This window comes from Astatotilapia calliptera, chromosome 20 (genome assembly GCF_964374335.1).
Source record: "Astatotilapia calliptera chromosome 20, fAstCal68.1, whole genome shotgun sequence".
NCBI classification, from domain to species: Eukaryota; Metazoa; Chordata; class Actinopteri; order Cichliformes; family Cichlidae; genus Astatotilapia; species Astatotilapia calliptera.
The window spans coordinates 24,511,715-24,529,688 of NC_137441.1; the positions used below are offsets into that span (position 1 = coordinate 24,511,715).

General features: G+C 40.2%; 1 protein-coding gene across 1 annotated transcript in view; it reads left to right on the plus strand.

Moving 5' to 3' along the window:
* The window catches only part of LOC145422922 (chemokine-like protein TAFA-5), a 29,747-nt gene extending 12,017 nt beyond the window's left edge, over positions 1-17,730 (plus strand). Inside the window, exons 3-4 of the mRNA XM_080294911.1 lie at positions 13,933-13,977; positions 16,390-17,730. Coding sequence (XP_080151037.1) covers positions 13,933-13,956 — 24 coding nt within the window. The 3' untranslated portion in view covers positions 13,957-13,977; positions 16,390-17,730. The remainder of the gene's footprint in view (positions 1-13,932; positions 13,978-16,389) is intronic.
* Positions 17,731-17,974: the final 244 nt, after the last annotated feature.

The following is a 17,974-nucleotide window of genomic DNA, read 5'->3' on the forward strand; positions in this document are numbered from 1 at the left end:
AAGATTTTTTTAGATATCTTTAGGCCTCAGTCTGGTTTGTTTTACACTTTTACAGGAGTTTTGAATTTTGGTAATTCAAACTTTTGAAACACTGAAGCCTGAATCTGTAGCATATACAGTAATAGTGGTGCAAAGATGTGTTGGGAGGTGCATAGGAAGAAAATCTCATGAAATTAGTGAAATCATCATTAGTTTTTACTGATCTGCAGCTCCTAAGTATAAGATGTTCAGCTCCAGAGCTGCTGGATCAGCCCTGTGCTGTATCACATTTGCACTGAAAGCAAGCAGTGTACCATATTACCCGGGCTACTTGTGGAAAACTTTCTTTTTCCTACATCCTGGATTATTTTACAGAATGGCTTAAACACACTAGCCAAGGCTCAGTCATCTCCTCCCAAAGCTAAAACAAATCATTTGAAGCCAGTCAAATCTGAATCTGACACCAAATCACACGAGCTAGGAACTGCAAGTGAATCACACATTTGGAACAAATGTTCTGTAGTTATTATTCTGTCTTTGTGTTTTTATGGAGAAGGTGGAAGCTGATGGAAAACGTCTGCAAATGCAAATGCAAGACAGATATATGTAATATGTAAAAATGTTGACCAAAGCATTAGGCAGTGTGCAGACAGATAACATTAGTGTCTGACCTCTCTCTGACTTTGTTAGAGATTTAAACGAATGCAAAACATGTTGAATTTTTAAAACCCTCAATATGGTGTCATCTGGTCCTCTGTAGGCTCCTCTCACAGTGCATCCAATGCCTCAGAGCTGCCAGTGCTGCATCGCTTACTGAACACTGATTAATTCTCATTTGATTAAGCAGCGAAACAATGCACAAGGAGCATTGCTAGTCTCCACGAGGGTTAACTTCATATATTTTTTGTATCAATGCAAAAGAATAATCATTATGAATGAGTTTGAAAGCAAAGAATAAAGAAAAATATCTACCCTCCAGACATTACTGCTTGTTTAGTGAACATTAGAGTCACCATGGATACAGGTCTCTCTGTCACTGTGTGCTTCACACTATATCTCTAGGCAATTTCACACTATGCAGCTCTATGCTCCATGAAAATGGAGCAATTTTGTATTCTTTCTGTACAATTCAATGTAATGCATTTCTCTTAGCAGGTGGCCACCTTCCTGCTATGACTTGTGGAGATATGGTGTTGATAACCTTTCTTTGACAAGTCACGTGCAACCCTCTCAACCTCTGGGCGATCGCTTATGATCACAAGGGGATTGCGCAGGTTGCCTGGGGAGAGACAACCTGTCTCCAAACAACCGCTGCCTGTCTCATTCCCTCGGACTCTCAATCATTCTCAGAGTGAAGATGTGCAAATAATTGCCATTAAATTTAAAAATGCAGACGGATTCCCAACATATTGCTATCCATCTGAGTTAGTCAAGTGCAACCCTTTTAGACAGCAACAGACTGGAAATGGTTGCAGACCTATTCCCTTTTTTCAAAGGCGACAAGATCATCAAGCTCTTTGCACATGATTGGCAGAATTCTGGCTGCAGCAGTCTCCAGCTAGTGTTGTTGCCTAATGTAGCATGAGATATCTAGAAATGCTTAGCATCTCTTGACAATGCTTCGGATGAAAACAGGATTTTTTGTTTTTAACTCCAGATCTTAAACTTTATAACAGTTGCTTCGTCTGACAAACTGAATACACACAATCACTGAAAAATAGTCTTTTTTTAATGAATAAAAACATAATTTCTGTCAGTGAGTATCAATCTAAAAAACCTTGCTTTGGACTCAGGACTTCAGTTCTGCATGTAGGAAAAGGATTTACAGTGAAAGTACAATCAAATATGAGACCGAGAGGTCCTGTGCAAGCATCCATGCGCAACAAATTGGAACTGAGACCAATCTCAATGTTGGCATAAACCCATTGTGTCACAGCGCCAATGCCAAAGTACCAGTTTGTATGTATCTGTGGAATACCATGTCCTTTAAGCTATCTCCTTTCAACAGAACATACATGAGTTCATTGGATCATTTAAATAACTGTAAGTGGCTCAATACAAAGAAGTAGGCTCATATTTATGGACAAACACTATTTTGATTGTACCTTCATGCCAGTAGAGTGAATACATTTTTTTACCTGCCTGATATGTGCCTCAGGTAAGATTATGTCAACAGAAAGAAACAGAGGGGTATAACTTACAGAGGCAGTGCAAGTGAAACAGCTTGGTGTTGTCAGCAAGAGATGACAAGATGGACAGAGCAGGAGAGACCGCTGTCCTTCCCGTCAGGTACAAGGCCAAAGGTCAGCCTCTGACCGGCTCTGTTGATTTTCACTCTCTCTTATCTCTCTCATTTGATGTCTCTTCATCTTGTTCGCTCCTCTGCCTCCTCCGTCCAGCAGCCCTGGGCAGCTGTGACAGATTTCACGCATGCATTCCCGCCGTGCTGTAATGTATCCTGACAGCACACTTAGGTTAGTGTTTTGCTTTTTGTACATACATAAACAAAAAATGCAAATGATGTGTTCCTCTGCACATTCTTAATTAGCTGTTGCTGAGCAGATTTTTGTTGAAGAAGTTAATCTGAAGTGATGTCAGTGGGTTTCTTTTTTTGGGGGGGGGGGGGGGGGTTGCTTGTTTGTTTTTTCTGTTATGTATTTTTGAGGGGGCAGGGATAGGAAGGATTTGGCAGTAGAAAAGAGGAGGTATCAAGAAGTATTTGTTGTAAGACCTAAAATGGGAGGAAAGCACATTCTGGAAGATAAATGAAAATGAGAAATCTATAAAGAGGATTGATCAGGCTGGAGGGGGGATAGAAGGATGAAGAGAGAGAACAGGATGGAGGACTTGGCTGCTTCTCGGCCTGCGGCCAAGCTCTGTCTGTCCACATCTGCAAGTATCTGGGAGAAGGAGAGTGCAGAGAGGAGGTTTTAATTGCGAGACAATCTGTCTTCACGTGGTTAATAATCATATTACACACTGGCATTCGGGGAGTGTGTTTTTCTGAAAGCTGATAATGGCTCTTTATTCATGCTGAGGTGCACAGGTTTGATGTAGGTGGAGCTAGCAGATACAACAAAGTGACAAATCTACCTGATGGTGGCAAATCATGCAGAAAGCCATGCATCCAATAAAAGACAATGTGGTTAGAATAATTATACATTGAAGCCGACATTTTTTCTTTTTCATATCTAAGTCCAGTATGAAATCTCTTTCTAATAACTTATCAAATCTATATGAATTCAGTCAGCCAGCTAGGGCTGCCACGATTAGTTGACTAGTCACGATTACGTCGACTATCAAAATCGTCGACGACTGATTTAATAGTCGTTTGAAGCTTTGTAAGATCACAAAAGAAGCAGGAATAAGTAGCAGGATTTAAGAGTGTAATAACGGACTGAAACAGAAGATGGCAGCACTGCATGTACAAGGATGCCAGCTGCCGTTAAACCCTGAAGAAGAAGAAGCTTTGTCCCAGAATTCATAGCGCAGCCCAGCTCAGTTTCCAACAATGGCGGCAGCTAGTTAGTTTTAATATTATTCTATTACTCTTATTATTCTTTCTGGGTCACAAAATAAACGTTTAAAATATTTTTAGGTGCGAATGTAGCTGTGTAAACCTCAAATATCTGCTCAGTTTATCAAGACACCACATATTTTCAAAAGTGCTCCGACGTTTTCGGAGACATCTGTTACCCACCAGCTCGATAGCTAGCCCAGGGGCAAGGCTCACTAGAGCCCGTGAGAACACCGGACTCCCGGCAAATCGTTTTGCCGCTGTCTTTCGCTACTCAGGTTAAACATATATAAGTCACTTAGGTAACTTAAAAATGTTATTGTTTGGCTTTTTTTTAGTATTTTATTTGTTCCTGAGTAAATCGGTTTGGCTGAGATTAAAGTTATAGTTTTTACACAGCTGAATAAACGTCAAGCAGACAGCTGATTATCAGAAGTGTGAGATGCTGGAGAATATAGCAAGGAGTTTATTAAACTTCACAGAAACAATCTGCAAATTTCATTGAAATTTAATAAACTATCATCTTTTAATTTCTGTGCAGCAGCATCTTTCATCGTCTTTAGTTTTAGTTATCACATACCTTAAACACTTAAAGCTGTAAGCTAATGATAGTTATATAAGAGCAGATGCTGCTGGTGCAATAAGCTGTAGCTGTACATCCAATGGATGCATGATCTGATTAGTCGACTAATCGCAATAATAATCGGTGACTAGTCGACTATCAAAGTAATTGTTTGTGGCAGCCCTACAACCAGCTCAAGCTAGTTTCTATGGAGTGCTGCTTTCATTAATGAAAGGAAGAGACGTCAACCTGTCAGCCTATCACTTTCGCCCAGACAGAGACATCTCAACAACTATTTGACTGATGTCAAATAATGAACTGTGCAGGTCAACACTGGAAACTCTTTTTTTTATATGAATCTACACAGTCCTCAAAAAGAATAGGACTTTTGTGTGTGTGCGTGTATGTGTACGCGGTGACCTTTCCTCTAGTTCAAATATCAGGCCCGAATGTAGATAATAAAATTTATAATCTATTCTGGACCACCCTCAGGCCAAAATACAAACTCTGCATACCAGAAATCTAATCAAACAGGCAAATTGCCGTTAATTTGATGCTGCACACTAGTGCTCCCATGAGGATAAACTCTTTTTATTTTAACAACCCCATGGCCTTCCCTACTTTCAATACTTGACATTTTTGGGGCAACTAGATGTTAAAAATGTTAGTATGTTTCATTAGTTGTTGAGGTCTTTGTTCTTTACCTCAAATACAGTATCTAAAGAGAATATATATATGTGTATATCCTCATGCATTATATAATTATTTATTATTAATAATAATGATAATGTTGAAAGAACCTTTTTATATAAAAGAAAATACACAAATCTGTGCACTAATGCTCCATATACAGTGCCTGGATGACAGGAATTTTGCGGCTGTACACACACAGTGGCTTTCAGCTTAAAAGCTTTAATTCAAGGGGTTTAACAAAAGTATTACATTAACCGTTAAGAACCATTAACAGCCATTTTAAATACACCCTGCCAGCCACCTAGCCATTTTCAAAGTCTCAAAAGAAACTGGACAAACAAAAAAAATATAAAGATTGTTTGCAGGCAATGACTGACTGATGTCTAAAGCCCATGGAGTGTTTCCTCCCTTGTGATAACCTGCCAGGTCTTTATGTAGCTGCTGTTGCTGCTTGATTGTGCGTCTTTTTACCTTCAGTAACTGAAAAACGTGCTCCGTTGGGTTGAGATCAGGTGGCTGATGCTGTCATGGAAAATTTCTTTGCCTTGAGAAACTCTTTGTTTGCTTCAGCAGTGTAGACTGTCGACTTTAATTAAAAAATTATTGCACTTTTATATGCTGACTGTACGTGATGCATTTTTTGGAGTTGCAGTGTCAGCGTCACAGGTATAATAAAACCTTAAAAAAAAGTCTAACTATTGTAACACACATTAATTAAGTGATTTGTCAGTTTTACTGCAATATATAGACACTCCCATATTAGACACATGTCACTGCACCTGCAGCTCTTTATAAACACAACCACCTCCCATCACCTCAGCCTCCTCCTTACCGCCCGCCCTCTTGTGAGTGCAGCTCATGGTGGCACTGCCAGGTCACACACTCCAGCCTAACCTGCTAATGGAGTTTGCATATGCAGCCCGCTCTCCACTGCCAGCTAGCCATTAATATGAATCACTCTCTAGAGGCCCCTCCAAACAAGCTTGCAATTTGTCTTCACTAGTGAGCTGCTGAAAGGTCTACATATGATATTCTCCAAGGTGGAAAGCGCAATTCAGGAGGGCTGGGGTGTGGTGTTATGAGGTTGGTTTCATACACTTGACGGGGACACGGGGGGGTGGGGGGTGGATTTAAATTGCGGGGTTACACAAGAGCACAGTTGCATGCCGGGGTCTGTGCTATTGAACGGAAGCTGGAAATGTTCATAAGGTGGAAAATTGACAAGACAGCCAGGGAGAATTTAGGACAGTGAAATTAGTTTTACTCCTTTTAGGCAAGTGAGAGGCTTGTGAGATTGCATCACTTGCTCTCTGCTTGGCGAGAGCTCTGTTGAGAGCACTACTGAGCTCTAATATCAGCCTTTGCTAATGCTTTGCGTTTGCAAAGTGATGGGCTCAAATTGAAATTCTGCATATCAGAAATGCTTCTTCAGTGCGGAAAAAAAAAGATAGGACTATTTTCCTGAATATTGTTACTTCACAGGCTAGCGGGAGCTTAAAGTATGAAATGTAAGTACTTGAAATCCTGATTTGATCATAGTCAGACTGCAGACTCGTGCGCATTTCGACCCACAGACAATAACTCGATGGTTGGTGGGGAAAAAATACCCCAAAAATCTTCATACACCCACACAACAAATGCCATTGCTGGGCTAGTGTGTGGCCTGGAGGGGATTCGACCAGTCGTAGTTGGGCATTTTTTGGCAAAATGAGGAGGGTTACAAAATGAACAGGATACGCACAGACGTACACACACTGAGTGACCCAGTAGGTCAGAGAAGCTTGCATGTTTTTTTTTTTAGCATTTTCTCTTTTTTTCTGCTCTGGTGGCCCTCCTCCAGCTATGTGCTCTTTGTTCCAGCATCAGCCATGGTAAAAAAAAAAAAAAAAGCCAGCGCAGTCTGTGTAGTCCTGCCAGTGTTGCTGTAAACATAAAGACATCATAGCCAGTTAGCATTGCCGGCTTTTTGAAAGGATGCCATGACACAAAAATCTTGATTTGTACAGGAAGGAATAAGTAAAAGGTGTGCCTTTATGAGAAATAGAGCAAAGAAAAACAGGTGTTTGGCTAGAAAACATTCCAAATATGACACCAAAGGGCAAAACAAACAGATAAAACTAGATTTTTGGCACTGTGTCAGTTCAAATGTTCCCGTCCAGTTATGAAGGAGTTATGAAATTCTCACTTCTTTCATAAGAAGTGAGAAAATTACATGGACAGATGATGTAGTTCCACAGTGTCGTTATGTAACACTTGCTAGCACCTCAGTTATAAAGGCTTCAGTGTCTACGACAAAGGACCAGGCAGCCAAGTCACGTGTCGCCATGGTCACTGCTGTGCTGGCAGCCCATCTGACCAGAGACAGACTTCTAATGAGTTTGCTTCTCAAAGGCAGCCCAACACACTCCCAGGCTCTGTCAGGGACACAACTATTTCTCTGCAGCTTCTTGAAATAAATTGTTGATTAGTTGGTGAGGTTGGAGACCTGCGGTAGAGATGACAGTTCTCTGTATGGCTTGGAATCATTAGTGTAAGAGGCTAGAAAAGGATGTTGTGTCCAAATAGGAACAACAAAAAAACAGTACAACTGAGCCTCAGGTGCACTGCCAAAAAATGTCAAAGCATGTCATCTATCTCAAATGGTGTTCTATTTTTCCAAACAGCTGGTGAAAACTAACACTGCAGTCATTGTTTCACCTTTCCAGTGAATATAATTCTACCGAGTGTGTTTGATTTCATTTATAACACTTAATTATTCAAATAACATGAGAAGCAGGTGGTATTATCTCAACCCTACAGGTAGAACATGATATACATGATAAATCTCACGATAACCACCAAAAATGAATTATCCTAATAACAGGTGGAGCTAAAGTCAGATAAATATCATTCTCCTGTGCCACAGACCCTCATTCTTGTCCCAGAATTATTATGATACAGTTATAACACACTTTTTCTATGGGCACTGTGTGAGAGAGAGTGTGTTTTATTTTAAGTCAGCTTGTCATACACCACAGCCAGAAATGCTCATAGATCACCAAAACTGAGAGTAGTATCCAAGTTATGCAATTAGCAGGTAGGTTACAAGTAAGCTGCTACATGTAGCTAGCTTCAAGCTTTCCCCTCAACTAGTCTAAACCACTGGACTGAATGTATTTTCTAGCATACGGGCTAACATGACTTGCTGAGCAGTTGAAAGTTTGGTGAGCATGCTTCCAGCATATTTAGCTAACTAGTTTCAGTTAGCTAATTAGCCTACCATATTGGACTCCTTTGACTACCATACTGGACATGAGGGAAAAATGTCTGACCGATTTTCGACCTGTTCATGCTATAGCAAGAATCTCCTTATCATTGATTTGCTTGCTTGGAGATTAGAGCGGTTGCTTGTAGTTTGCATGATAGACACCAACTCATATGATAACAGAGAACATTTCTCCTTCACAGTAAAAGCTGTGCCTCAAAGCTGCTTTGCAGTCTATTTCTGCTTTGCATCTTGTTTTTCACAATTTTACTAATGCTCAGAGAGCAGCTGTTTACTATTTGCAGACAAGGTGGCAAACTGCTATCTGCTAGCAAGCCACGCATTTGAACATTTCGAGATTTTCTAGTTGAGGATTACTCATTTTTTCCCTCTCAACTGATGGTTGTCATATGGTCTCTACGGCTGAGTGATTACTTATTCACTTGATCATACACTGTCACACTATCCTGTTTTAGGGTATGAGGTTCCTAAAATTACAGTGATATTCAATGTGGCTGCGCAGTTATGAGCTGAGCTGAGATTTCTGTCTTCAGTTGGAGGCAACAACTAGGTGTTACAGACAAAGTGTGAAGGTCAGGAAGTACTGAGAGATGTCCCAACACCTTGATGTCTCTTGGTCTTGATAGGATTCACAGTAAGAAGAACATAGAAGCATTTTTTCTTTTTTAAAATAATTAATAAACCAAGATAGATACAAGACGTTTTCACAGTCATTTAAGTGTAGCCTTCTTTAAAAATGTCATAGCTGTCTCTGAAGCAATAATAACACAAAGAATAAGAACAAGAACAAACCAAAAACAGTGGCTGTTTTGATATATTATAGTGAAGTGCTGTCTCTGTAGAAAAAAAGGAGTATATATGTGTCAAACACACAAGCTGCATTACGCCATAATACTCGGTAAAGTCGTTTTCAAAAGTAAAGTAAATGCTGCAGAGCTGGCTGCTGTGCTGAAGGCTCAAATTAGCCGCCTGTCTTTCATCTGTACATGTAATTACATTTTTATAAGAACTCTTTATAATCGCTTTAGTTGCTATAAAATCTTTATCAAAACAACTAGCCCTACTGAGAATAAAAGCTCTATTTCAAGAGGTCCTTCAGTGTTGGTTTAGTTTTACTTGCAGTTTCATTAGCATATAACTTTGCACTTGTATTTTATATGATTTCACTGTATTTTTTTAGGATATGTAAATTATTTCTTTTTTGTTTTCTTCTTTGTCGCCTCTGGAATCTGTTCAAACCGACTCACTCTCAGTGGGGCACCATCTTTAGATAAAGGTGGTTGTGATGATGGAATCTCTTTGATTAGGTGCTGTAGCACTGTGACCAGCAGCATTAGTTTAGCCCAAATAAAATGCATAATAAGAGAAGTAAAGTAGGTTATTTTTGTAATAGCAACTGCTTGCGCCAAAGGCTCAGAAGGAAACATACAGTAAAATGTTCTTCCAATAAGAGGAAATGGTCTCGGGTCTATTACAGAAAGAAAATAATGATTCAGAAAATCAAAACTGGTTGTCATTAGAAAAATGTTTGCATTTTCAAACTGCACTGAAAAACCAGGCCTGGAACATTTGCAGATATTAGATATGCATGCTGTGCACCATGTCCTTCATTGCTCTGCTGGCTTTCAGTCTCATTCAGTGCCGAAATTATTTAATTTCTGTGCAGCAGCAAGTAAAATTCCAACAATAATGCAAAAACAAACTGTTGAAATAAATTCTAGTGTGCTCGCTTGAATGAAACAGGGTTTAAATTTCACTGCTTTTGTAGTAGTACTGCTGTCTGCCACAAGAAATCTGTAATTTACTAAAACTGTTCTTTTTAATTCACTCATAATCGAATGACAGGAACATGCCGCCGTTGTTTCTTTGATACATACATCAGACAAAAGAGCATGGGGTCTAGCTTTTATGTTTTACTGGCCCACCTCCAGGCTTTCGTACCCATTTCTGCTTGTGAATTGACGGTACTCCTGTCATATTGTATCTGACAGGCCCTCTCTGGATCATCGGGGATAACACACTGTAGCTGGGCTGCTTTGCCTTTGGATGTACATTTATAAAATGACTGATGTTCGAACGCTCGGGTGCCCCTGCCGAGCAAATGCATAGTACACAGAGGTTACACTTGATAAGCAAATATACTATTTATTTCAGTTTCATTTGCAGATCTTCTATTTATCAAGCGGAAAAGAAAAATGTGCTTCTTTGGTTTCTCCTCATCTGTTTGTCACACGCTGTGGCACGATCATCAGTCTTGAGCAGATAGCATGGGGAGAGATGCCGAAAATGTATTGAAATAGGCTAGATTGATAGAGATGTTCAGAAAACAGAGAAACAGCTAATATATTCCCACCATTCCATTTCCTTTTCCATTTGTGTTATCATAGGTGTTGTGTTATTGTGCAGGAATTCTGCAGGACGCTTCATGATCACATTCTCAGTTTATAGTGTTTCCTGTGGTATTCATTTACATGCTATAATAAAGTAACACATTGTGTTTTTGTTTTTGCCTCCTCTGGTACTGCCATTATCTATTAAAGAGTTCTTTTGTCAGTTTGACTTTGCCAGGCGCATGTTGCCCCCTTCTCTTTCCAGTCCAGAGTGAATGCGGTCCCTTCTGCTGTCACTTTCAGCACACTGTACCCGGCTCCCCTATTTGAAGTTCTGTCATTGGCAAGCTTTGAACTGCCATTTGTGTTTTAGCCTGCACTCTGCCTGCCTCCAGAGTTTTGTCTGGTGTAAATTTGTCAAAGCCAAAGGGCACCAACACGGGTTTTTTTGTAACAGTGATGCAGAAAAGCTCTCGCGTAGACCGGACATGCAGGCTCAGCAGCATCCCGTTTCAAAGCTAGGATGTTTTTGAGCCCTTTGGATCTTTAGTGTATGTATTTTTAATAAATTGTTCAGTGCTGCAGCCCCATGATGCACCCGGCTACAAGCTAACATTTCTATCTAATTTAAAATGCTGTAGTCATCCTCAAAACAAACCCCAGGCCTGTTTCCAGTGGTAGAAAGCAAATACAATTACTCAAATGCTGATTTAGTATCCCAGAACATTGTTTTTCAAGTACATTTGTTAATATGTTTTTAATTGTAATTAATGCATGCAGCACCATCTACCTATATAATATATAGTTTTTATTTTTGACACTTTTTCACCAGTATATGTACTCAGTCTTGCAGTTAATACTTTAATATAAAGCACAATATAATGGCTTAGTGAAGTTTTAGCTGATGGTAAAGACTTTGTATTCCAGCTGGCCTCTTTGCAAAGCATTTGAAACTTTAAATGTGTCTTATCATCTTTCTCTGGGGGCCTCATGAATTTCTTTACAGCATCAAAATCAATACACAGGCTGTTAAAATACGCTTGATTTGTGTTCTACTTTGCACTGAACATGAATTCTGAATTTGTTTTCATTTATTTAACATTTTCATAAGTGAATACATGAATCTGTGTTCTCTGTAGTGTTTGTGTATGCCACATGGTTCAAGTCTTCCGGATCATGCCAATTTTGTGGCTATAGCTTGCTTTGTATGAATTCATTAAATCCTGCTTTAAAGAGCAAAACTTAATTAGAAGATTTGAAAAATAGAGGGGTTTTTTTCTGCAGATGGCACATCAGAAATAAAGCAACAAACAGAACATGCTGCTTGGAAACTAATCAGGTTTTTTCCTCTGAGGCAGCTCTGGGTGTGATGCTCTGATGCTTCAGTACATCAGGCTCACACGGTGAGTGTGAACCATCCACCCAGGTTCTTCAGTAAGCTCTGGCTATGGCTAATAACAGCAGAAGCTCCAGTGAATTGTTATGACTGGGACCTTTCTGAGGCTCCGGTTGATGAACCCAGCTAAGTCCTGTGCAGGAGTCCACTTGTTAGGAGAGACCCCTAGGGAAAGATTCTTACTTACTGCAGTGATGGCGCAGCATAGCACCTCTCTCTACAATGACACGCTGTGCTGTTGGTGACAATTTTGCAGCTCGAAGTGCCACCAAATATGCAGCCTCTGCATTGTTTCCCCTTGAGCACTGAGCAAACAAGCCGTCTGCTGTGCCTGCAGTGGCTTTTCGTCTCAGCTACAGAGGTTTCTGTGAGTTGCAATACTACCTTGGCTGATGATTTTATTTTGGGTAATGCGAGGCATACTGTATCTCAAAAATACTTTGATCCTAAAATATGTTGTGTTGATGATAAGGAACGACGTTAATTGAATCCCTTAATATTATTATTTTTTTGTTGCCAGTCTCCACTGGCACCCTCTCAAAGATCCGTGCTGCACACCTCATTTGAACTGGGAAACTTTATCATTTATGCACAGTGCTCAGTGTTTACAAGTGATGATGAAACGAGGGCACCCCGAGCTCAGAGACGAGGTCCAAATGTTTCAATTTCACCGCAATATAAGCAATTAGCAAAGCGCTTGTTAGTGCGCATACTCTCTCTCTCTCACTCTTTATCTGTAAATCTCCCCCCATCCCTTGTGCCGGCGGGAGATGAATATGTCTTCGATGTCCTTGGATTTCTGTCTTGTAAACACCATAGGCGCTAAGCACTGTTTACCGGTGTGCATGGCGGGCCAACAGCCGGCTCCGTCTCTTGCACAGTTGTCCCGCGGGGCCAAACTCACCTTGTTACCCTTTTAATTAGTAGGAGCAGTTAATAGTGTCGGCCGCTTCTGCCGCCTCAGCACTTGCCCTGACTTCAGGAATCGCTCCAATCGATAGCAAAGACTTGGGCTCAGACGGGGAGATGGGGGAGCGGGAGGGAGTCCTTATTGCGGGAGTGGCTCGGGCACATATATGATGATGTTTGAAGTGGACTAAAACAACAAAATTATATTCTTTGAGGGACTGTTTAGGGGCAAAAACCATGCCTTCTCTGTATTCCTTGAACATTTAAAAGTATAACAGGGTCTCTCATGCTTATTCACTCAGTTTCTCCCCTCCCACATTTCCTCTCCTTTGAAAATGAATGTAATCAAAAAGCTAAGGGTTTGCTTGGTAGATTCTATTGTGCCCTTATAAGCTTTTATCCCCTCCAAGCGCTCACCTCCCGTGCTCATTTCTTTTCTTGTTTTGATTTAAAGATGCAGTGGAAGTACTTAGCATTTAGATGACATGCTGCTGGAGAGGTGTGATGGATCAGCGCCTCTTCAGAGGACTGAATTTCTTCGACAGCGCGGGGGCCAGTCGGCTGGTCAGACAGACAGAGAGACAGATCACAGAAGGACCGGCCGAGCAGGCAGCGGAATACCAAGTCTGCCTTAGTGCTGCGAGCCTGGCACAGCCGAAGGGAAAGCAGCGGCTGCTGGGAATGCCAATGCACAGCCCAGACAGCCGTCTCGCCTTAGCTCCTCTGATTGGCTAAACAGACCATTAGCTTTCTGATTATGATTAGCCGAGTCATTATCTGCACAAAAGTGGCTCATTCACCAATATTAAGAAAGCGAGGAAGCTGTATCTCTCCTATGGTCGAGGGGAAAACAGCATGTTGTCGTGTCCTCCTTGAGATGAATGTGGGCGGCAAGAAGTTCCGTTCACAAAGAAATAAAGTGGAACACTGTTTATCACCCTGCCTCACAGCTAATGTGATGAAAAAAAAAGTGTGACGCCACTGATGGAAGAAAAGAGAGGTCCTCTGCTCTTTAATGCAGATGATGCGTTGGCCATTACTTGATCGTATTTTCTGGTTGAGGGGAGAAGCAGTGTCCTCGGAGGTCATAAAATCTGGTAGAGAACAAAATAACCTTCAGCTTCCTTCGTCTCGCCTTAGATATAATTGGAAGATGTGCCATCTGTGCTTTTAAATGGACATATGCTGCTCTGCGTCTAAGGCCAGTAAGCTGAGGGAAAACTGAATAAAATGAAGGCCGGCCCTCTCTTCCTTAGTGACCTTCTGCTTCTTCTTTTCCAGCCTTTGCCCAAGGAGCCGTCGTAGGATGCAGAGGAAAAACAGCAAGTATGAGTTTTGTGATTATCTGCTATTTTGCATAATTTGCATGCTGAGTGCATAACCCTGTTTCCAGTTCATTTGAAGAAACCAAGGATGTTTTGATTGTTGGATCTTGTAGAAAGCACAAATACTAACTTTGAAAAGAAGCAGCAAATAAGAGAGGCCCTGCCTCGAATGCATTTCATAGTGTATTTTCCAGGTATGTGTTCAATGGCGAGCTTGAATAAAGGTCCAGGTCTGGGACAATTTCTGAGTCACTTTGATGTAACAATGCAATGAGTTATTGGCAGTTTTTTGAAATGCATAAGAACTGAAAGTAAAGAGCCCCTCTGTGGCTACATCAAAGGGAGCGGCTACTTCAAGGTTCAAGTTCAAGTTCAGTTTTCTCTCAGGACATATATCGAAAGCATGTCTACATGGAAGAATGTTTTTAGTAACCAAGAGGAAAGCTACAAAAGATTTCACAATAGATTCAAAAAACAGAAAGAAAAGAATTATACTTTAAATCCCTCTAAATCAGTACCACTTGTTTTAAAGTCAGCAAGTAAACTGGAGTGGGTAGCAAGTTAGCCTGACTCAGGTTTGCTTCACATCCAGAAACTTCCCTCCGGAAATGAAGTAACGACTAAACTGAAATCTTCATCGGAGAACTTGACTGAATATATCTGAACCTTTTATATTCTACAGAAAAACCCCCCAAAACAAAACAGGCATTTGGAATCTGCGTGCCGTGTGTCTCATAGCCAATATTCTAAGATTGATTTTCCTTCTTCCACTGAGAAAACAAAATGAATCACGCACAATTACCAAAGACGGGGAGAAAGGGGGGAATTGGGGGCGTCATAAATATTTATCTGCCAGCCCTGGGAATTTGTGCAATTCTGTGTGGATTTGCCAACTCATATTTAAGTGTCTGAATGATTTATGTGGTCAGTCCTGGGGTGTCACATTTGTCCACTGTCACCCTGAATCATTTATGTATTAACATTTATGGATTCATCCATATAACATATTCATGGCAGAATTCTATTATCATTCAAATGGTTTTTTTGATCAAATGATTGGCTAAATTAAGCCATTAACTGCAGAATTTCACCGCAGGTGAAACGTATTCCACCTAGAAAAGAATATATGACATATGAACCCATTTCTTCACATAACTCATATAATTAGATTTTTTTTTTACCTTTTAGACGTGGCATAATTAACTGTGGAGTCACACCAGTGCTGTGTTTATTCACTGGAAGCAATAGTGATTTCAAAAGAAAAGAAAAGAGGTAACTATATTCAGGAAAAAAGGTGTTTCCTGTTCCCTCACAGGCTTCAATGGTGATGGATGTCAAAGCATAAATCAGTTACCGTTGAGTGTGAGGGACGTTCTATTAATACATTCCTCATTAAATTTGTCATTTATTTGATGGAATTAACAAAACAAATGTTGAAGTGTGCCTAACGCAGAGTCCTGATGCCTGTTTTCATAATGTCAGACAATGCACAGGCAAAGAATGACAAGACCTTAATTTGAGTCTCTCGTTAAATTCATAATTGGCTCATATTCTGTATGTAAAGTGTTTTTCTGGAGCTGACATGGATATGAAAATTAAAGTGGAAGGAGGGAAGTCGGTGGGTGGGTGGTGGTGCTGGTCTTGCAGTTTTTTTTCCTTTAACACCTTTGAATCTGTATATTGGCTGTTTTTGTTGTTAACTAAACTGGTTTTGTTTTTGATTAAAAAAATAATGAGGACTGCAGTTTGGCCCTGACAAAAATGTGACACCAAGAAAAGGCGTTTCTGATACTCACAGTTAGGCAGTGAATGCCCTAAAAAAAAATCAGGGCACATTTTCTTTTTCTTTTTTTACTGAAGTGAAAACGCTAATTTAGTTGTTACATGATTAAAAACAAGACTACGTTTATTTCTTTTCCTCTGTGCACAGGAACCATAATCTAATGTCACATTTGTCAAAAGCTGCTTTTGACTTGCTCCCTTAATTCGCAAGGGGTCACCACAGCAGGTAGCTCCACATGTTTGATTTGGCAGATTTTTACACTGGATGTCCTTACTGACACAACCCCAAAGGGATTTGTGTCTCCTCCCGGGATTAAACCGGGGATCTTTTGCTTGTTAGGCAAGTGTGTAAACTACTACACTAGGGATCTGCTAATTAATTTAGATTACTAAAGTAAAAGTTAATTTTTCACAAGCAGGCAAAAGTGACAATAAAGGCTGCTTTGTGCTGCTGCTGTTAATGCGATAGCATTAGGTTCATGGAAAATGTTGGAATTTGACATAAAATTCAAAAGGCTACACAACACAGAAAATCGTCTGCACATTTGCATAACAAGGCGCATGTCTGAAACGATCTAACTTCACAGTTAGTGTCTCACGTTTGTCTTTGTCTTTCTTTCTTCTGCTGCAGGTTCATTGACATCTATGTTGCTAAAGAAACCGAGGCCAGTCATTACACCCAAGATATTTTGTCCGTTCACCAATGAGGCTCCCAAAACTTACATCGGCTCTGACCTTCAATAATAAAAAATAAAAGATAAAATAACCCATAACATCTCCAGTCACCGCAGTGAGAGACCTGAAACATCTGAAAACTCCACGAGGGCCGCATGGTAACAACATCAGCATTGAACGTTCATCACACCCAACTTCATGGGCTAATCATGGAACAAAATCCCTATGAGAAACCCCAGAACAACCAGTGGAAAATTCACTGAAGGCCTTTTTTTTTTGTCTTTTTGTCTGCCACTGCCCAATCTGCAGGGGACAGCTCCTTGAAGATTCTTTTTATACCTTTGTGGCTTGATTTAGACTTGTCACAAGGCCTTTCAAAAGTCAGCCCCTTCATCTTCTTTACAGTCGCCGCCATGAAGCATTCCAAGGTTATATTCCAGCCAAGTTTCTTTAATGACAGTTCATTGCTTGAGTCGTGACTTTACAGAGGTTGAGGCAGGCCATATTGTCCGTTGGATTCTAGCTTTTAACACCTTTCTCTCATTTGGCCGGGTGAGATTTTTACAAGGCCATAGCCGCCAATGTCTCTGCATACACATAACGGGACGGATATTATGAAATAGCATGAAAGTCACACAAGAGATGACAGATGAGTTGACTGTCTTTGCTCACTGAATGGAGATCGTGATGGTGAAATGTGGACATTTTGGATGACTTAGCTTATACCTTATGTTGTTTGGTTTTTTTTATGTGGTGCCAACATAGACTAGAAAAGTAGTTTTTGTCAATGAACATCTTGTACACACAACTGGGAGCATTTAGCAGATGTGGACCCCTGGCTTGTTTTAATGATCTATACTGTGTGTGTGTGTATGTGTGCGTGGGCACAAGGGTGTGGGTGCATGTTTGCATCTGTCCGTGTGTGAATATGTGAGTACACGTGTGCTTGTGTGTGTATGTTTTTCTGTATGCGTGAGTGGGTAGGAACATCCAGAGATACACTGTGAAATAAGTCATATCCGATGCATTATTCATACTCTTGTATATTTTTGGGACACGCCCAGACCAGAGCTCACCATCTGGCAAAAAGGAAGCATTTGGGATTTTACAGATGTTGGATCTCATTTTAATCCTGGGTTCGCCTTTTCCTTTCTTCCTTCTTGTCTTTTCTTTAGTACATAGAAATATTTATATTGGGGATAAAATATAATTGAAACTGAAATTGAAACAGTATTGTCACATAAGTTAAAATTCTGTAATTAAAATCGATTTATGTGTGATTAAATGTATTTCCGAATCCTTGTCTAAACCGACTATATTTTGATATGAAATGTTTTGGCTGGCCAGATGTGCTATTTGCCAAGAAATGCTTGATATATTTAAAATTATGTACATACATACATATTGATATATATATATATATATATATATCCAACTAATGTATTTTTTGTTCTATGGGTCTTACTCTAAGGAGTTATAGAGGAGCAGTAGCACAAAAGGCATCAGTCTGAGAGAAGCAGAAGAAGTGGACACAATAACGT